The sequence below is a fragment of the Letharia lupina genome (assembly GCF_014066315.1).
Source record: "Letharia lupina isolate WasteWater1 chromosome Unknown contig_18, whole genome shotgun sequence".
Taxonomy (NCBI): Eukaryota; Fungi; Ascomycota; class Lecanoromycetes; order Lecanorales; family Parmeliaceae; genus Letharia; species Letharia lupina.
The window spans coordinates 109,331-129,207 of record NW_023502987.1 but is presented as its reverse complement, the minus strand read 5'-3'; the positions used below and the strand labels follow the sequence as shown (position 1 = coordinate 129,207).

Below are 19,877 nucleotides of genomic sequence, written 5' to 3'. Positions count from 1 at the left end.
GTAACTACGGAGTTTCGGATTTATCGGATTTAGATCAGGCATGGGTACTCCGGGTAGCCGGCATCGCGTAATTAGCGTCATACGCGCCTTAGCACGCTTAGTAAGGTACTTGAGAAATGCTTCGCCTACGCCAAAGATTTTCACTGTCTCGTAGTCACACAAGATCCAAAGAAGACATTGACATTGGCCTATCAAGGACAGCTCGTCAAAATGGCAACCACAGCTATCGTCCCGCATTCACCTCGAATGGCTTCCACCGCATTCCCCCTCAATCGTCTACCCATTGAAATCATACACATGGTCTTCGAACAATTGACGCGAGGATACCAACAGCGAGACATCGCCCGCCTGCGTCTTGTCTGCAAACGCTTCGCTGATATCGGCAACTACCACCTCCTCTCCGAAGTCCATCTCTTCTTCAAATCCAGCCAATTTGAACAGCTCCGCCAGATCTCCGAACATCCCACCATCAGCAAGAAAGTCAACACCCTCTTCTACGAAGCCGACACCATGGAAGGATATGGCTCAATGCAAGTATGGAAAGAGAACATTTGTGTTCCGGGTTGGTATAAGAATCTGTCACCAGGGGATCTCCATCCTCCTCCACCAACGGCTAGTGAGAGGGAGCAGCGGGCTTACAAACGCGATCTGAAGAAGACGATGCACGGGCCTAAATTCACGCACTCGGATAGGTTGCTGACAAGGGCATACGACATATTCCAGGGGTACCTAGCGGATCAGGAAAGCATTCGAGCGCAAGACTACAATGTGAAGATGCTAAAGGATGCTATGATCAAGATGCCGAACCTGAAGACCATCGAGATGTCAACAGAGTGTTGTCTCAACAGTGGCCGTAGTACGAGGATGGAGCAAGCTTTCAAGGATGGACTGTCAGCGCCATATGGGGACAGGTCAACAGCGGAAGGCTGTGGGGTCGGGCAATTACGGTCTCTACTCCTCGCCGCAGATGTTGCTGGTCTGGAGCTCGAGACGCTTTCTGCCGGTAACCTGGACTGGCGCTTCTTCATGGACCCAAGCAAGCAGAATCTCGAGGCATTGTCTGCCGACAACATGGATAACGTGGACTGGAGTCTCTTCATGGATTCAAGCAAGCAGAACCCCGAAGTATTGCGGAAAATGCAAAGAACTGTACGGTCTCTACGAACCCTGAAGCTGTACATCTCAACCAGTAGCGAGTACGACTATGACATGTATTTCGACGATCTCAGTCACGTCATGGTACCAGAGTGTGCCAAGTACCTGCACGAAACTTCCCATCTCAAAGACTTCATCACCGCGAGCCCAGACCTTGAGCGCTTGGACATCAACTTCGACTGCGACGATCCTTACCCTCCGGCTAGCCTTTGTGATAGTGTTGGCACCTTCAAATGGCATGCTCTACGCGTCGCAGCCTTCGCCTACATCAGCGCCGACGAAGACTGCCTAGTCCAGTTCTTCGCCAGACACGCTAGCACCCTGCGAAAGATCCGCCTGGATACGATCCTCCTGACCACAGGATCATGGGCACCCCTAATACAACGCGCACGCAAAGTTCTCAAGCTAGAGAAAGCAGTCCTCTCTGGCAAGCTGAGAAGCAACGATCCGGAAGAGTCCTACTATTTCGACCTCCCGGCCGGTCTCAATGGGGGCAAGAGAGCGAAGATCGAGGTTGCGGTTGAGGAGTATTTGGTCAAGGGTGGTGCGGCGCCGTTGCTGGATTTGAACGCTCTGGCCGAGGAGCATTACCGTGCTTATGTGTATCCGGACGAGGATGCTTGGGAGTATGTGGATACGGAGTCCGACGAGGCCATCATGGATCGATTCTGATTCACCACCGCCGCCTAGATTGTTGAGTCGACTGTACGTTTTACAACAGGAGTGTGGCAAGCGAGATGGACCGCATGAGGGAATCACCAACTGTACGGAAGCCCCATGCTCTGTCTGATACGATAGGAGAATTTCTGATCCATCGATTACTTTTAACAAGGGGAGTCGCTTATCTATCTGATACGATAGGAGCTTTCTGATGCATCGATTACTTTTAACAAGGGGAGTCGCTTGTCACGCTTGTGTATGATGGAAGCTGTATGGAGGATTTTCTTCGTACATACGAGGGCACATCAAGCATACTTACTTTACACCTCCGCTCCGTCATATTCGATTCTTGTACTATAATCTTTCTCATCCGTTGTTGTTAGGAGGATACATAGCACACACATAGCCGCTTCTCAGTTTGTACCAATAAGCAGTCCTTCCACAAATCACAACCTTTCCTCATCCATGGGTTGTTAAAAGCATACATAGCACACAAACAGCCGCGTCTCGATTGTACCAATAAGCAGTCCTTCCCCAAATAACAACCCCTCCTCATCCATCGTCGTTACAACCATACACAACCCTCAGACACACACACACATCCGCTTCTAAAATCATACCAATAAACCCTCTTGCCTTGTATACCAAACAAACACCCCTCCCCATCTTCCTCCCTCATCCCCTCTCACCAGAACCATCCCCCCCCCACCCCACCCCATCCTTCTAACACACACAAACAGCCCCACTCCCCAACTGACTGACACACCAGATGAACCCCTCCATGCGCAAATGAGTAGCAGAATTGCATTGCATTGAGTGTGTATGTAGATCGAACTCGTTGCTCTTCTCATTACTGGGATTTGGGACATGTGGATTTGATTCCTTGATGGTGTCTAGCGGTATGGTATCTCTCGTGGGTTTGCGCTTGGATGGATGGATGGATGGGTAGGGTGGTTGGTTGGTTAGGTGGGTGGTTGGGACATCTCTTTCGTGGAGGTTGGTGGGCTGGGGGGGATGGGATCTGGTGAGGTGAGGTGAGTTGAGGTGAGTTGTGGGTCGGTTGTAGTCTTGAGTCGAATGGTTTGGTTGGGGTTGATGGCGTAGGTGGTATGTGCGGTTTGGAGATTTATGTACGGGGGGGGGTTGTGTAGACTTGAAGATGGCTATGTGCTAAAGTAGACACTCTAGCTCCCCGGCACGATCAAAGGAGGTGCCGTTCCATTAACCAACAGCCCCTGAATCGTATCCAGCGCCGCCATCTGCTGCCCCAACCCTTTCGTGCCGTCCCAGCCCCCAACATACCACTTCGTCCCGCAGACACTCGCGTTCATCCCCGAGCAGGACAGCGCCGCCGCTTGCGCCGACGAGGTTACCAGATCCAAGACTTGCGCCTTCAGACTCGGCAGCATCTGCGTGGCGGCGACCATCCAGCGCGAAAGATACGCTTTGAAGCTGAACTGGTCGTTGTTGCATGTGGAGGCTTCTTCGCACATGAATTCGAATAAGACGTTGGTGGCGTTGGGGAAGGGGGAGAAGAAAATGTGCTGCGCGCCGGTCAGGAGACCTTGGGCTCGTGTCGCCCAGAGGGAGGTGCTGTTGGGAGAGGAGGAGATGTTGGCGAGGACGGCGGTGCCGAGGAGCATCGTTCCTGCGTTGTAGGACCATTGGTCGTGATCGATACCGGTGCAATTTATGGTGTCGTCTGTGCCGTCGTAGACGTAGTAGTTGCCATCCAGTAATCCAATCCTCGCCATCCAGTCGTACGTCTTCTCCGCCCAGTCGCTGTAGGTGCTATTGCCCGTGTATCTTGCAAGACGTGCGGCGAGTTGGAAAAAGCCGCCGTTGGCGATGGAGGATTTGTAGTAGAAGCCAGCGTTGTTGGGGTTGAATTGCCATTGCAACCCGCCGTTGCAGGTGGATGTGTTCCAGCGCGGGCCGGCCATGTCGTTGAAGACACCTTTGGCGAGCTCGATGTAGGTGACGTTGGCGGTAGAGGGAAGGGGGAAGGAACGCTCGGCGGCGGTCATGGCGGTGAGGCCCCAGAAGACTTGGTCGTCGTTGCCCTAATGTCATCCTCCATCAGTACTAATCCAATCAATGATAGCTCCTGCAAATGAGAGCAAGGTGACGACTCACGAGTTGGCCCGCTTCCTCCGGCATCATGAAATCGTCCGTCGGGCTTGCTTGGGCCAGTATAGCTTGCGACACCACATCGTTGTAGCTGGTGTCGCCGGTGTAGTGCCAGTATTCTACCATTCCCCCCCACATCGCGCCGGCTTCCCACCAATAGTATGGAGCAGAGAGGAGGCCAGGCTCTTTTCCGGTTTGGTTGCCGGTGTAGTAGGTCATCATGCCATAGGCTATCGTGGAGGCGGCGCTGCGGATGGAGTCTAGGAGAAGTGATGTTAATGGGCTGCTTTAAGAGTTGCAAGAGGGTAAGAAGTACTATCATCGATGACATCTAGGAGGATAGCATGAGCAACTGTCGCTCCTGCTATGGCGGCGCAAAGGCTCGCTCCCGTGGTGGAGAAGAACATAGTGAGGCAGATGGGAGCAGCGGGGTCTGCTGGAAGTGCATGCTGCAGAGGTTAAACGCAGATGCTGCCATGTTTATAAGGACCGTCTTGCTTCTGCTGATGTTGTGGGGAAGCCCCGTGCGTTTCCTCTTGGCCAGGGGATTGGAGGTTGGTTTCCGTAAAAGAAAGCTGCTGAGAGGTCATGTCGTCGACCAGAATGACCCTAGTGGAGATTTGATTGGCCACCTGCCCCAATCACGCTAGCGGCCGTTGACCAACGAGGGAAGCTCGGACGTTGTCTTCACCTTCCTCGTTCATCACCCTGCCCCCCCTTTCTCCCCCGTACATACTGGATGTTTGGTCTTGCGGCTTTCATCTTACAACACTTTAATATTGAGCCGAACAGAGAAGCCTGCTTTAGAAGTAGATATTTGGATGACTGTCTCTGGCTCCTGTTTTCAACCTGTTGGCAGAGGAGTGGAATATGACCAAACAAGTCTACTTCTTATGGTCCATCAGAATGTCGAAAAGAGAATGTGAGGAGATATTCAACCTTCGTTTTGATCTTCCTCCCAGCACGATGCGTCTCCAGCTCTAGTCTTTACGGTATGTATAGATTATGACGTGTCTCTTGGGATCTGGTGTGGCAGCATGCCCTAAATGCCATGTTTACCCTATGGTTTTCCTTTTCCTCTTGGAAAACTTATCGTTGTACAGCTTGGACTATGACTTCCCAAAATCAAAAGTCACACTGTGCGCTCAAACATGAGGCAATCCCCACTCACTTTCGAGGACGACAAGGTCCCCGTGTCCGCTCTCGAGTATACCGCTACTACCTATGAACACGATAGAGTCCGTAAATTGACCCAAAAATGCGATCGCCACCTCATCCCGCCTCTCTTCCTAATCTGGTTCTTCCCCTTCATCGATTGCATCAACATCGGCAATGCCCGCATCCAAGGCTTGGAAACAGACCTTCGCGTGACGGGCAATCAATAACCTCACTCTCGTCGTCTTTTTCATCCCCTTTATCATCTTTGAGGCACTTAAGAAATCTCGGCATGAGGACAACCTTCCTACCAGTATAGCTTAGCAGCCAAACCTTGTCCATAGGTGTCTTCACAAATTGTGAAGGGTAGTAAAGATATATGGAGGATTGATTGCCATGAGGGTTTTGTAAGTATCTTTGAAGCTGTGTCTTATCTCAGGCACTGTCTTCCTCCTCGCAGCATACTATCCGCGCTCTCAGCTACAATAAAGACCAAGCGTCTTGATGTGTTCAACCGCTTCGCCTCCCCTTTGGGTGGGTTGCTGGCTTATGCGATTGTGGGGACGGCGGGCACGGATGGTAAATTGAGGTGGAAATGGATGTTCATCATCAAGATCCTTATCAATATGGCTTTGGCCTGTTCTGCCGTTTCACTTATCTCAGATTAACCACCTAAGGCGGCCTCTCTGAACGATGAAGAGCGAAAGCTGCTCGAGGCGAGAATTTTCTAAGGCGCAACTCAAGCCAGGATGGATACCCCTGATGCTCAGGCGGCCAAACGCCCACTTACGCATCGAAAGATCTAACTCAGATAAGCTCGTCTATCCTGCCAATCCTCGCCAAGTCGCTCTACTCCGATCCAAATCTACACAGCCACCTCCGCATCAACCTATCCCTATCAACCTCTTCGGCCCCATCCTCATCGTCTCAACCCTTTTGTTCTCTAACTCACCCCCCACCACCGCATCCCTCCCTCTCCAACCACCCAAAACACCGCCCTCCCTCCCTCCCGCCGGCCAAATCCGCCCACTTACTTACTCAGCTTCTTCGGCATTCTCACCTCATCGCATCAGAGCGGCGTTCATAACATGACCGCTCGATACAATACGATACGATATGCAGTTCCCGACTTCGTTCGAAGCTGAATCGTACTCTAGATCTCGGTTTCGCTGCTTCGATCCTTGATGGCGAATGACCTGCGCGGGAAATACAAGAATGCTAGTTTGCAGATCGGCGTAGGGTTCGTGCGGGCGGGCGGGGTACTGGTCGTTCTTGTCTTCCCGGCTTGCTATAGAGGGGTCGCTTTAGAGATGGAAAGGGTTTGCGGTTCGGTTGGGTCGGCGTTGGCGTTGGTGGTCGTGGCGGCTGTGGTTGGGCTGGGGCTGGGGCTGGGGCTGGGGGTGGAGGATGAGGAGAGGAGAGAAGGGGGGAGAGGGGTGTGGATGCGGTTGTTGCGGGATATGGGGGATGATCGGTCGGATTTTAAGTTTGGTGATTGGATTTGGTTTGGGTTTGGTTGGGGAAGGAGAGCATGGGGGGGAGGAGGTTCTGTCGGAGAAAAGTGTTGATGGTGGAACATGTATTTTGATGCAATTATTTTGTCGGCTATAGGGATCTGAAAACTGGTAGATCTATCGGAGTCAACCGAAACGCACCTCGTAATCACTGCGTACATATTCCCCTCGTACAAAACCCCTCCCCCCCCCCCAATCCACTCCACCCCTCCCATGCCTGTCCCAGCGCTTCTCCACATAGCACCATCATCCATCCCCACAGCAAGAACCGCTATCCACCACAACCGTCCTCATCTCGATCTAGAAACGATCTCCCCGCAACCAATCATCCCCCCGGATCCACCCCCCTCCCCATCCCAACGCGCCCCCATCGCGCCGGACGCGTAAACGCATCCCGGGTCTACACTCCCGCTGGAATCTGGTGTGCCGACGACGGTGCCGGGCGACAAGCTCGACGAGACGACTCGTTCTGCCCGTGGTGCAGCTGTGTGGATTCGCGTCTCGCTCGGCGGGACGACGACGAGGATCGCGGCGGCGGAGAAGCGGTAGTTCAGGGTCGCTTCGTTGCCGTACTGTGGTTGTGGCGAAAGGGAAGTGAGTTAGCGTTGTTATCGTTGGCGGTTTCTTGGGGGGAGTCTGGGGGAATGGGTGGGTATGGGAATGGTCTATATTTAGTTGGGGCTTCGTACGTACCGCCAGTCCGGCATGCGCGAATTCTTTGTGCATGGGTTCGTTTAGCCATACGATCTGAGGTACTTTCTGGTGCGGCCATGCGGCGGTGACGGGCTTGCGGTGAGTAAAGAAGAGATTAGGTTCGCAGAGCATGGTGATTGGGTTTTTGTGGGGGGGGGGGGGATGTTGTTGGGGGGACTCACCTCTTTGGACTCCTCTTCGTAGGATTTATCGAAAGTGGGCCCGTGGAGCTTCGTCCCAACGATGGTGGTGTATTCTGCTTGGCCGCATTTAGAGAATTTGTCTTCAAGATTGTTATAGTAGTACAAACCCTCTTTTTCTTCTTCACTGTCACTGTCATCCATTGCATCATACGAGATTTCAACATCCTCATCGAATCCCTCGCCACGAAGGTGTGTTGGCTTCCCGGAGAGGTTCGTGAGGCAATTCTCGACAAAATCCCCTTCCCTGGGGACGGTTGGGCCCCGCATTAGCTCCCTGGCAGACAGGCCTCCCATGTTCTCTGATCTGTTCTCAATGATGGGATGAACGCCGACCTTGAGACCCAGAGCGTGGAATACGGAGAATATGGCGAGGTCGACGCCTTTGAAAGCACCGGGGATCGATTTACGACCGCTTCCCTGAGAGTGTGCGTATTGATGGTGGCAGAAGAATCCTAGGATTCCGCCTAGGAGATCATGTCAGCGTGAGATCAATTCAGCGGTGGATGCGGGGAGCTCGCCTTGTCTCATGAACTTTTGCTGGAGGAGCATCCCATTCGCAATTTCAAAAAGCGGCAGATGATGAGGATGGGATACTGGTTGCGCAAGCTTTCCGATCGAGGAGTAGTATAGGTTGTATGTCAAGGTGATACGGTGACCTTTCGTAACCTCGAGGACTTCGTGTTCGCAATCTCCGTAGAAAGCTGCCCATTGGACAGACTGTGGGCTGGTATGGCCCCATGCGAAGTCTACTGTTTCGCCGCGGTGCTTGACGCGTAGTACACCGCCTGATTAAAGAATCAGCATAGTGACAGTAACCAAAGCGCTTGGCTACTGGTGCCGGGAAATCGAGTCACGAAAATCCGAGTCACGAACCTTCGTGTTGGCAAGGCAAGCATACAACGAGTGAGCCAAATTGCATGACTCCGCGTGGGGTATCCACATGGGACAGGAATTTACCAGAGGGTGCAGAATAAATCTGGAGCTCTCAATTAGTCCCATTTGCGACTTGACAGTAGTCTTGTTTTGATGTACATACATTGAGTTTATAGAGCTCCCCCCGAACGCCTTGCGGACCAATGCCGACAGCTTGTCCGCCTCTGATGGTGCTCGGAAGAAGTATCTGCTGGATGGAGTCCAAGATACCGCAATCGTGCGGGTGGAAATCAGTGGAGAATTGCGATGTGTCTAGCTTCACAGCCTTTCGGTATTTCTCGTCCAGGACATCGTGGCCACCAACGCCGAATGTCGCACGCTTGCAACTAGAAAGGAGGCCGTTGAGCATTCGGAATGAGCCATCGTGTTGATGTGGAAGAGGAAAGGAAATCTTTGATTGCTTGATATAGTGATCCTCCGAGTCCCATCGTATGGTGACAGATGGAAACAAGTTCTGCGCGCCAGTCCCAAGGTTGCCCGTACTTAGGTCTGAGATAGGTACGGATCCGCCGCAAGCAAAAGTAGCAGTGGCAGCATGCCCGTTGACCGCAGACGCGAGTTTCTGTAGCAGCGCGGTGTTGCCCTCTTGCACTCCATGGTTGCTCTGACCGTCAGCCATGATTACTGAGCGGGTTTTTGATCGAATAGATGTGGAAAACGCGAAGAAAGCGCGAAGTCAGGTGCATTTAAGCTGATGAGCAAGCGAGAGCACAGGCAGGCAGCAATTCCCATAAGCGTCAGGCAACCGAGTACTTTTCTGCAGATTTTGAGCCCCTTGCATGTATGGATGACGTGTCGGAGAGTCGGATGCTGCACTTTCCGAACTCCTACTAAAGATTGGTTCCTATTCAGTAGATTGAAGACTGGTGGGGAAAAAACTTTCGCCTCAGTTTGAAAATCAGGAGGGTATTTTGATTCGACCTATGTGCTGTCATGTTTGATGACATGCCAAGAAATGTAACGCCAGCAGAAGGTGTGTTTGTTCAAACTTGAAAAACTATCCGTGAGTATATTAGCCACGACTTGCCAACGTGAAACCGTGACTCCATGTGATCAAGTAATTCTGATTCCATACCCTCGAAATTATCGCAATGCCACCACCACCGAATACCAAGAAAGGCTATGAGCACCTCGAGCGGTTGGAGTGGCCGGAAGATCTGCTAGGTCCAAATTACTGGAAACCCAATTCTACCCTCATATCGGAGCTATCGCAGGATTTCAAAGGAAAAGTAGGTCGCGTTACGGAATCATGCATACGTTTCTACCAGAAAGTCAACCACCAGCAAGCACCGATGATCAGTGGCGACAAGAATGACCCGGATGCTATTCATGCTCTGCAATTTGCGATGAATCGTCAAGACGAGCTTGAAAAAGCGATCGAATCGCCCAACGAGCATCCGACTCAGCCACTCTTGTTGTGGCTATACGAACGCAAAAGATCTTTGGTCAAGGCGATGCAAGCTGTTGTGGTTGCTGAGGAGGGCGAGATGTACGATTTGGCAAACAAGGAACCCTGGAAGGTGAAGCTCGCGGACATGACGAATGAACACGTTGAATACCTAAGGTTCATCTTCCGTACCGTGATGGCCAGAATTGACATCGTGCTGGGGGATAAGGCGAATGTTAAGAGCGAGAAAATTCAGCCAACCCCCAGAGTAGCCATTGTACAGCCTGGGGTGACGGGGATCAATTTCCCAACCGCACCACCCGTCTCGTTCTGGAAGATAGACAATTCGCTGATGGAGAACTCAACATTGGAGATGCGCCAGGCAGCATTGGCAGTGTATCACCAAGGCCGAGTAATGAGTGCAGGTAGGAACAATATCCCAGTCACTGAACCAAAGCCCTTACCCCCTGTGTTCAATGTCACCGTGCGAGCTATGAGCCTCACAATCCGTAGCATCGACTTGGTGTGGGTTGAGAGACAAGGGGGTTTGCCCAAGGCAAAAGAGCGAAGGCTTCTCGCTTGGCTTCGGGAAAGGAAAAATGCCGCTGTCGATCTCCGGTTCGCCTTCATAGAGTTTCACCTCCCATTAGAATTGCACCGACGCACTGTTCAGATTGATAATTTTGGTCTGATATTCGTGTCGAAAAAGGGCAAGTACTCGGAGTGGGGAAGGTTGTTTCTCTTGTAGGCTCCAGGCCACATCAACATGGACGAATGATTGTCAGAGTGGGACCCAAGTCGGAGCCTGACGGCAAGCATACTTCGTCGGGGAGAGATGGTCCATTCCAAAAAGGACACGAGCTCCAAGGCTGCTTATTTTCCCGCGTTCCAAAATCTCTCCAAGTCCCCCTGCCTAACTTCATACGCCCAATGATGACAAGTCTGATGCATAACCGGACTGACATCTCGCCCTTCCTCGTCTTCTCCGTCATCAAAGACTTCCTTGATACCCATGCTCACATATTTCTTCAACAGCATTCTTCTCCACCTCCCCGTTTCCCCTACACATTTCCTCCATCGACTGATCTGCCTCTCATCGTCTTCACACCGCCGTCCCATGTAGAAGCGGCAGTACCATTGAAACCATCCTCTTACATCATATGTATGATTGATCCACCCGGCAGCTTCCCACTCTTCTATGCTTTGGCCGGAGGAGACTTTATACTTATTGATCTCCGCATCATAGGTAGGGGAGGTGAGAGATCGGGAAACGTCGAGGCCGGCATACCATGTGGACGGCAGCTGTCTATAGTCATCGGTAACTGTGATGCCGAGTCTTCGCGAGTATAGGGGCCGAAAGTAGGAGCCACCGAAACAGCCTTCTCGTATCAGCTCTTCCGGTGACTTGTTAGGCGTGAAAGACGATTGATCTTGGAAGTGAAAAGTGGAATCGTCATCTCGGATTGGAGGAGATGCATTGGACTCCCACGTTATCCAGCCGGCGCGTATGCTCTCTATGTCCTTCGCTGGTATTGGTGCTATGGCCACTGCTTCTTGTTTGATCACGGGCTCCTTCGCTTTCTTTGGGCCTACCCGCGAGCCTTTCTTGCGGGAGTGTCTCCAATCTTCGGCTTCATTTTCTGAGACGTAGAAGGGTTTGGCGGGCGTTGAGGCTATGCGTGCGGAGGATCGCGAGGGCGGGAGTGGATGGTCAAGCTTTCGCTTTCTTGCTGGTGGTCCCTTGGCAAGAGGAGGAGAGCTGGCTGATGGAGTGAGGTAAATGCCGAGTTGCGTCAGTTGTTCTCGGTTACGCTTGATGTTCTCTTGCCTCTGTGACTCAATATCATTCATGGTCATGATTCTGTTTCCGCTGAGAAAAGAACTCTCTTGCAAGCTCAGCATTCCCTCGACCGCGATCTGCGACTGTTTTTCAAGTCCGCGTGGATATCTAAAAAGGAAGGTGTACCGAGGAAATGAATCTCCTTGGCGCCAAGACTCTTCTCAGCCTCTTTCCTGTTGTACAAGTACCCATGGTACCTTACCACATGTACTCTACAACATACAATCAAAGCGCCAAGATTCTCGTCTAATCTTTTTCCAATGGGCGTCGCAGGATCATTAACCATGTTACTTGCTAGAACGGCCATCAGCCTATCAGACCTTTTCACTAAGTTAGCAACTCCCGGGCACAGCTTGGCCTGGTCCATCTCAGCCTGATCCGTTTCAGCCTGGCCCATCTTTTATTGAAGACTCTTCTACACCTCCGAGCTTCGAATGTGACTTGCGATGCTGATGAGAGGTGTGGATTCATAGATTCGTTGATCCATGGTTTTTGTTGATTCATGGCTTCATTAGTCGCCAGAAATGTTCCTATGAGTATGACCACGGTCTTCTTTTCTCCTCTCGCTCTCCTCTCAGGGCTTGGCGCTGGCCAAATGATCCTCGGCTTCAGCCTTCTACGGCGAAGGAGTCCTTAGACTTCAGTCCTAATGCAGTCATCCTGCAGCCATGATGACACAATGCAACCATTTCATGCGCATGGCCACGTCTGGTTCTTTTGCGCCAGCCCCAAGATCTCGCTTCAGACCTGTCCACCGTCACAATGAAGATTGCACGCAGTCCAGTTGTATGATTCTTTTTCCCCATTCGACTGGCCATTCGGTGGCATCATGCACCACTACTAGGACCACAGCAGTGAAACTACTTTCTGTTGTGTAAACGTTAAAGTGACGCTAGTTCAGTGTTATGCCTGATATAGCTAAATTACGGTACAGAAAAAGCTTCCCGACCCTTACTATGTCAGAAGTGGACCTCGAACCCTGGTCAAAGTCTCGGCATCGAGAACATCGCGCACACCTATGAAAGGGTACCATGGAAACACCCCTTATAGGCCCACCATCTCCTAGTCTAAGAATAGGTATCTCGGCCTAAGAATGGTCAATTCTGCCTGCTCTACAATTTACCCTACGAAGATCTTAGAGGGCGTTTAAATATCAGCTATAGATGCTCGATCACATTCCTGACATGGAACCTTGTCATCAGACTAGGTACGTGTAAAATCTCCGATAAGGGTTCAATGATACATAAATTGATGGCGGAGGGGGGGGTGGGGGTGTGTCTGCCCTTTTGTCGATGCTAAATGTTCTACAGGTAAAATCTTGCACACGAATATTAATCAATTAAGCTACGCCGTTGCTGCCGTTTCTCGGCAACTCCATAAGATGCCGTCAATGTTTTCCATCTCAGATACAAAAGAAAGACTTATTCCCTACAGTCACCTTTCAATTTGGTTCTGTGATGCAACGGCACCCTTGCGAATTTTAGAAAGCTGCCGACATCCGTCACATTGTCTTATCTTATCGACACCTCATGGCGCCATCTAGCAACGCCACACCTTCATCTTCAGCTGGCGCAAATAGTAAGGTAGATTCTGTATGGCTTGCCACTCAATCGACCAGCGTTGCCATTGGGACTCTTTTAGTCCTGACACGGATCTATATAAGGTCTATCATTATCAAAAAATTTGGTCTAGATGACATGTTCATCGTGATTGGTCTGGTAAATGATCCTGATTAGCACAAGGCTTCTGCTGTACTGACCACATTTAGGTCATCGCTCTTGTCGTCTGTGCGATGACCAGCCTTTCCGTTCACTACATTCAGCAATACTTCTCCGATCGCTCCCAAGGTCAAACAGTCGCAGCCATCAGCAATTTCACTCTTGCTCAAAAATTGCTTGCTCTGTCGTTGCCAGTCGGAATATTTTCTGGTCTATGTACTAGACTTTCCGTCTGTCTTTTCTTACTACGGATCTTTCGATCGATCAGAGCATGGAGAATGGGTCTTTACGCTGTGATGGCGTTTGCTACGGCCGTGGTGATACCCACCCACATCATCCTCCTTGCCCATTGTCAACCGATTCGGAAACAATGGGATCCGTTGTCACCAGGGACTTGCTGGTCACCTCTCATCCTGAGCCGCACGAGTTATGCGTACGGAGGTAAGTATCAATGCGCCTGAATCGCTTTTACATTCGAGTCGCTTGCTAAGACTATATTAGTGACGTCAGTGCTCTGCGACTGGATACTGGCAACTTTACCAATCGTGTTCATGTGGAATCTACAGATGAGGGTCCGGGTCAAGGTGGGGATATGCGCCTTGATGGGAATGGGCTACTTGTACGTTCGTCTTCGCGGCCCAAGCATAATTTGCTGCTGACCGATACGCCCAATGTTAGCACCGGAATATGTGCCCTTGTCCGCACCCTCCTGGACAAGGAACAACCCTTTCTCAAACCGACAGACGAATACCTTCAAAGCGGTCCCGCTCAAAAAGCTATCTGGGCTATGTAAGTAGACTCGGACTCTACCTAGCTTGTCCTCCTACCGTCTCACCATTTCCTATCGGTCACCGCTAACCGCAATTGACTGTTTCGAAGCCTGGAAGTAAACGTTGGCATCATAGCCGCTTGCATCCCGACTCTCAAACCCCTCTTCGACCACTCACGTCCTTCCCACCTCAGGTTTTTCAGATCCGGCAAAGCGGCCGAGACCCCTGAACTGGACGATGACAAGGCCTGCCGGAAGATACTGTCCCTCAATACCCTGGAGAGCACGCTGCCCTCCTCCTTGGCAAATTCCCTGAACTCGAGTGGGGACTCCAGAGTAAGCCAAGCGCGCTATGATGGGGCGTCTGATGCTGCAAGTCCGCCGGACTCGAGGGTTTAAGCGGTGCGATGGCCGCCGGGGAGATGAGATTCCTGAATATATTTTTATTGATGATAATGGGCTCTTGCGCTAGGGAACGGAAATACGTGAGAAGGAACAAGCAAGGTATAACGAGGCATTGTAAGGAAATATGTAAGTTTCAGTGAAGCTTTACCGTGGGACTGGTAGGTGTGAACATTGGATCCTTCGAGATATTGTGTTGCTCGAAATTTCCCTTTGCATCATGTTGTGCTTCCGATGCGAAACATTTCAACATCATCCCCATTGTCACATTCCGCAAGCTCAAGGTTCTAGTTCTCGCGTCGTGAGCGGCTTCCGAACTCGCTGAAGCAACTCAGCATCAGCGTGTCCTTTTCACGAACCGATAGCAAGCGCGGTCACTATGGTGGACTGTGAGGTCCGGATCCGCAAATTATCGGCCCCTACTGATCGGACAATACGTAGTCCGTCAAATATTTTTGATCTCAAAGCATCAACCACGCGATGGTTCGACTCCTGAAAAGCATGCATTTCGTGTTCCAAAGCCTGAATCGGACGCAATCCCGGCAGAAAGCCCCACGGTCCATTCCCGCCATAGGCTAGCAGATGCCACATCACTACAATCATTCCACCCTCTCCTCGACCCCGAACCTCAATGCCCTTTCGGCCCAACGACACGCACCCACGCTTTCCTCCTCATCCAACTCACCCCAGGACTTTCTACTTCTCCCTGCCAGCCACATCCTTCTTCCCCTATCAGATTCCCCAGCTGCCTTCCATACCCCAGACATCCTTTCCGAGCCCTCGCCGTCTTGCCCATCGATCCCTCTCGCAAATCTTCACCCGCCCGTCCCATGCAAGAAATCCGCGGCGTACACCCCGTCCATCATCTCCCCCCCGCAACCTGAACCGGTCCAGAGCATGCACCGTCGTCGTCGTCGTCGTTCGCCACGGCCGTCTGCCGTCGAAGAAGTGCCCGTTCGTCGTACTTATCTCCGTCTCTAGAGAATCAATCGTAGCTCCGGTCGGGGTCGCACGCCGTCGGTGACGCGGGTCTTTTCCGCACGGGAATGCGCGCAGCGGCAGTAGGCGGGGTCGAGGCGCGTGCGTGGGGATCGTGGGGATGGCGAGGATGCGGGTTGGAGGGTGATGGGGATGGAGAGGGAGAGGGAGAGGAAGGGGATGTGGGAGTCAGGACGAGGATCGTTCTCGCTGGCTGCAGGTCAGCGTTGCTGGAGGTTCGGGAGAAGATGGAGATGGAGATGGCGGGACGGAGGATTACTGTTTTGAGGACGTGGGTGGTAATTTCTGGTGGGGGGAAGAGGGGGGTGGGTGTAGTGTTCGAGGAGCGAGCGGTGTGCTGGGCTCGGATTGAGGAGCGAGCGGTGGTACCAGGGGACGTCTTTGGGATGTCGATCTCGTTTGGCGGGATTGTTTGTTTGGATCATTGGAGGGGATAGTGTTGTCTCTATGCTTCTCTGTTTCCTTTCCTGTGTCATAGACACCGAACCTCGAGATCCGAGATCCACCCGCAGCACGACCCCCCCGCGCCCGAGACGGTCCGCAGCCCGCTAGATTCTAACAACAATTGGGCTCAAGGTAAGTCTAACAGCAGTACTTAGCAAGGTCCTCGGGGGCCCAAAACTGCCCGTCTTTACTTCAGGGGGTCGTGGCATTTTGCTTCTTCCGGGCTTCCATTCTGCAGGGACATTCCTCCGCGTCTTCGGCATCCTCACGCATGGCCAGTTGATGAGGGTTGTTGAGCTCAGTGATTTCATTTGGGAGATGGTGGAAACGGGTTTTAGAGGGAAACCCTGATCATCTCTCCAGAAGCACTCTCGGGCGATAAGTCCGGGGGACAGAACCATTTACCAGGGCTCACGCAGCGGGAGACAGCAGGAAACGAGCGGTAGGAAGAAAATTTGCCCGTCTCGTTTGGCTCCGTTCCCTGCGCTTGATGACTCGCAGCTGGTAACGGGCGAGGAGGCCGGCGACGTGGGTGTTTTAGATGCACTGCCATATCCCGGGCCATTGACGCGTATCGAGTGCAGGATTGCCATTGTTTATGAGGCAATGCATCGACACTGAGCTGCTGCTTGAACGCTGGGCTATGAGCCAGTATTTTGATTCGTACGTCATGGTATGTATCGCCTTTCCCCTGTCTTGCAAACTAAGAATTGAATCCCTCAGATTTCTGGCGGGGAAGAAGGGCGCTGTCTACTGTCTGAGGTCAAAACTCACAACCTTATGGGGTAGCAGATGTAGGTTCCCTTGTGGCTGTGCATCCACGATTATGTGCTGTAGTCTTACCCATTCCGGCACGCGGCGCGACATACCTTCTCCTTCGAGCAAAAGAGACATACTGAGTTAGATCTCGTCCGATGAATTTTACCCCGCGGTTTGTGCGTCACTCATGCATATTGACCGAATCAGGTCGATACTAATGTCGAGCTTATGCAAGCCGACTGCGTTAAGTTTTCCCTGGCGCATCTGCGATTGGTCACGCTGTCCCCTTTCGATGCAGAGATCTCCCACGTTTATTTTCTCTCAATTGCCAGGTACGGGGATATCATGCAGGCAACTCGTGGTCTTCAAAGTGAAAAAGCGCTATCCCATTCTTGTCTCCGGGCGTGCTCGGGGATTTCATCATCACTTGCGCGACCTCCAGTCTTTCCTACCTTATAACGAACCTCCAGTTTTCCCCCTTTGATCATTCTCGGCACCACCAGCACCAACGCTTCTAGACCGGTTTTCAGAGCACGAAGCTAGTAACCAAAGTGTCCCTCAGGAAACCCTCAATGTCAGTAACCGATGTCGAAGGCTGGGGCGCCGCAGCCGCAGCCTACGCGCAAGTCGAACGCGTCACCACCCCGCCCTCTCAATCACTCCTAAACCGCGTCTCTGCAATCCTCCCGCTCAATGCCCCCAACACTACGGCCTTCGACAACGGCTGCGGTACCGGCGTTCTGACCACCATTCTAAAACAACAGAATCCAAATGTCCCGCTCCTCGCAGCCGATTACTCGGATGGCATGGTTGACATCCTGAAGCGCCGAGTTCAAGCTCAGAAACTGGAAGAAGTCACCGCACGAGTCGTCGATGGCCGGAACCTCCAAGGCATCAAAGACGGCAGCTTCACGCACACCTTTTCCACCTTTATGGTCTGCCTGGCTCCAGAACCCGACAAGATCGTCGCCGAGATGCACCGCGTCACGAAACAAGGCGGCGTGCTCGGTCTGGCCGTGTGGGGCGATCCGCGCTTCGGTCCCTTTTCCTCGCCGTGGGAGAAGGCGTGCCGGAGGCTCATTTCGGACTACGAGCCTCCCATGATCATGCCCGCCGAATGGACGCTTGCCGAGAATGTCAAAGCGGGACTTGAGAAGGCGGGGTTCGGAGACGTGGACGTCTGGGTGGAAAATGTGGCTTGGCGATGGGACAGTGTCGAGGCATTGTCCGGGTACTATTTCGAGGGAGGCAACCCAGGGAATGTGAAGGTGCTTGACTCGTTCAAGGCGCTCGGCGGTAAGGTGGATGAGGCTAGGCCGATCTTTGAGAGGATAATTAAGGAGGAGTGTGGGAAGGAAGATGGATCCGTTGAGCTTCGTGTTCCGGCAACCCTTGCTACGGCGCGAAAGTAATGCTGTTGTGCATGATGGAGATCCAAGAGATTGGCTGAGAGGGGTTGATTTGTTGATAAAAAGAGCATGTGATGTAGAGTTTCATGAAATTGACTGTTGATGATCTCGGTAGCTGAATGTCAGTCAGGTGATGAGGTTATGTAGTCACAAAAAGGACGGTAAAGGATACTCAGAACACTCGTAAGCCGCAAACCCCGTCCAGAATAATGAGAAACGAAATGGACGGTTTAATTCACGTCCCATTGGCAGTCTTCTCTAGCATTGCTTCACCCTGTGCGCATAATCGAAGGCTTTTGCGAATGCCAAAAAATGCACTGTGAGGCCGACAGCCATGAGCACGTGGAAAATCTGGTGCGATTGGCCCCACGAGTCGAACCATCCTGGTCGCCACGCTTCGGGTATTCTAGTCTGCCGCGGACTTTAGCTTTGTGCCCTTGAGCAGAGACCTCGTCTTTCAAGTAACTTACCCCGTAAATCGTGACGGCACTCAAATACACAAGTATTGTGATAGCGTATCGGGTCGCTCCAGCCTCGACGTCCATCTGGTTATATCCATGCACGAAGCATGCGTATATAATGGGGTAGAAAGCCGACGAAGCCATGAATGAGAATAGAAAGCCACGTAAAGGGCGCCATGCCGGCTGGCGGACACGGCGTACGAAGAGCACGAAGACTGCTGCAAGTATCTGTGCCACGAGATCAAGCTAAAAGGCCTAATCAGTGGTAGGTCTCGGATAATGCCTCGAAGTCAAGGCGGGATTTGTACATACGCTGATCCAGAACATCTTCGTACTCCTCGCCGAGCACGGGAAGGTGTACCACATACCTGGCGGGAAGCAGCCTGCGGTCACGGCGCTAATGCCAAGAAGGTCCAAGCGATGGTAAACATCATGGACTGCATGAGAATGGTTTGATAGGATATGATACCCGGTCGACAGGCCGAAACAAAGAGCTCCGCCGAGAAAGAAGAGGCCAAAGACGACCCAGTCGTCAGTGTTCGCATCTGAATAATGGCGTTTGGCATACGGGTAGTAGAAGATAGGAAGGCCGATCATCCATAAGGTTGCCAGGAGATGGCTATAGATGTTGCCGGTCTCGTTGTGCACGTACATGCAGCTGAGGAAGGACTCAATGTATGAGTTCGAGGTTGGCCGGAAGCCAGTTTGGATGTATTCGTTGTCCTGGGACCATGAGGGGAGATCGTCCCATGTGAGTAAAGAGCGATCGACTTTGGGCTTCTTAGGTGGGTTGTGGGATGAAACGTGCTCTCGAGTATTGGCGTCGCACTGATTGGACAGTCTCTGCCGTATGGTAGGAGGCATGATGAGGGCTGTGTAGATTGGAAATTTGTCGATGAGATTGGAGGTCCAAAGACGGGATACTTTTAGAAATGAGAGGTATGTCGGCCAGGTAAGCTGCTAGAGATAGTGACGGTCTGAAAGGCTAAGACTGTCTTGGTTCATTGTCAATTTGGGGCATGAACACGGAAAGAGCTGGCTTTTACGACTACACTTACTCCATGAAAAGTGGTAAAGAATGGCAGTTCTTCGCATTACCTAGGTGCTCGAAATACGATGCCAAGAGAAAATTGACGAATGATGTTGGGCGGGTAATAATGTTGGCGCAAAGAATAACGTGCATCTTTAGGGCTGCGGGGAGATACGCTTTTCCGGTTTGTATGGTGACGAGCCACGTTCAAACGGG

The 19,877-nt window shown here is 52.0% G+C and overlaps 8 protein-coding genes across 8 annotated transcripts; 4 read left to right on the top strand and 4 right to left on the bottom strand.

Annotated features, from left to right (window-relative positions):
- Nucleotides 1-210: 210 nt before the first annotated feature.
- Nucleotides 211-1,827, top strand: HO133_003556 (uncharacterized protein; the record flags this gene model as incomplete). The annotated part of the gene is made up of 1 exon (XM_037294478.1): nt 211-1,827. One exon carries the CDS (start codon nt 211-213, stop codon nt 1,825-1,827), a length of 1,617 nt encoding a protein of 538 aa, XP_037149166.1.
- Nucleotides 1,828-2,999: 1,172 nt separating this feature from the next.
- HO133_003555 (uncharacterized protein) lies at nt 3,000-4,352 on the bottom strand (the record flags this gene model as incomplete). The annotated part of the gene is made up of 3 exons (XM_037294477.1): nt 3,000-3,878; nt 3,952-4,205; nt 4,262-4,352. The coding sequence occupies 3 exons, from the start codon at nt 4,350-4,352 to the stop codon at nt 3,000-3,002; spliced, it is 1,224 nt and encodes a 407-aa protein (XP_037149165.1).
- Nucleotides 4,353-6,904: 2,552 nt separating this feature from the next.
- Nucleotides 6,905-9,062, bottom strand: HO133_003554 (uncharacterized protein; the record flags this gene model as incomplete). Its single annotated transcript, XM_037294476.1, has 6 exons — nt 6,905-7,186; nt 7,308-7,400; nt 7,490-7,974; nt 8,167-8,295; nt 8,384-8,486; nt 8,547-9,062. The coding sequence occupies 6 exons, from the start codon at nt 9,060-9,062 to the stop codon at nt 6,905-6,907; spliced, it is 1,608 nt and encodes a 535-aa protein (XP_037149164.1).
- Nucleotides 9,063-9,534: 472 nt separating this feature from the next.
- On the top strand, nt 9,535-10,578 carry HO133_003553 (uncharacterized protein; the record flags this gene model as incomplete). Its single annotated transcript, XM_037294475.1, has 1 exon — nt 9,535-10,578. The coding sequence occupies one exon, from the start codon at nt 9,535-9,537 to the stop codon at nt 10,576-10,578; it is 1,044 nt and encodes a 347-aa protein (XP_037149163.1).
- Nucleotides 10,579-10,703: 125 nt separating this feature from the next.
- HO133_003552 (uncharacterized protein) lies at nt 10,704-11,687 on the bottom strand (the record flags this gene model as incomplete). Its single annotated transcript, XM_037294474.1, has 1 exon — nt 10,704-11,687. One exon carries the CDS (start codon nt 11,685-11,687, stop codon nt 10,704-10,706), a length of 984 nt encoding a protein of 327 aa, XP_037149162.1.
- Nucleotides 11,688-13,199: 1,512 nt separating this feature from the next.
- HO133_003551 (uncharacterized protein) lies at nt 13,200-14,556 on the top strand (the record flags this gene model as incomplete). The annotated part of the gene is made up of 5 exons (XM_037294473.1): nt 13,200-13,388; nt 13,439-13,829; nt 13,890-14,007; nt 14,067-14,177; nt 14,268-14,556. 5 exons carry the CDS (start codon nt 13,200-13,202, stop codon nt 14,554-14,556), a joined length of 1,098 nt encoding a protein of 365 aa, XP_037149161.1.
- A 2,777-nt stretch (nt 14,557-17,333) lies between these two features.
- Nucleotides 17,334-18,173, top strand: HO133_003550 (uncharacterized protein; the record flags this gene model as incomplete). The annotated part of the gene is made up of 1 exon (XM_037294472.1): nt 17,334-18,173. One exon carries the CDS (start codon nt 17,334-17,336, stop codon nt 18,171-18,173), a length of 840 nt encoding a protein of 279 aa, XP_037149160.1.
- A 704-nt stretch (nt 18,174-18,877) lies between these two features.
- HO133_003549 (uncharacterized protein) lies at nt 18,878-19,495 on the bottom strand (the record flags this gene model as incomplete). The annotated part of the gene is made up of 2 exons (XM_037294471.1): nt 18,878-18,886; nt 18,944-19,495. The coding sequence occupies 2 exons, from the start codon at nt 19,493-19,495 to the stop codon at nt 18,878-18,880; spliced, it is 561 nt and encodes a 186-aa protein (XP_037149159.1).
- Nucleotides 19,496-19,877: the final 382 nt, after the last annotated feature.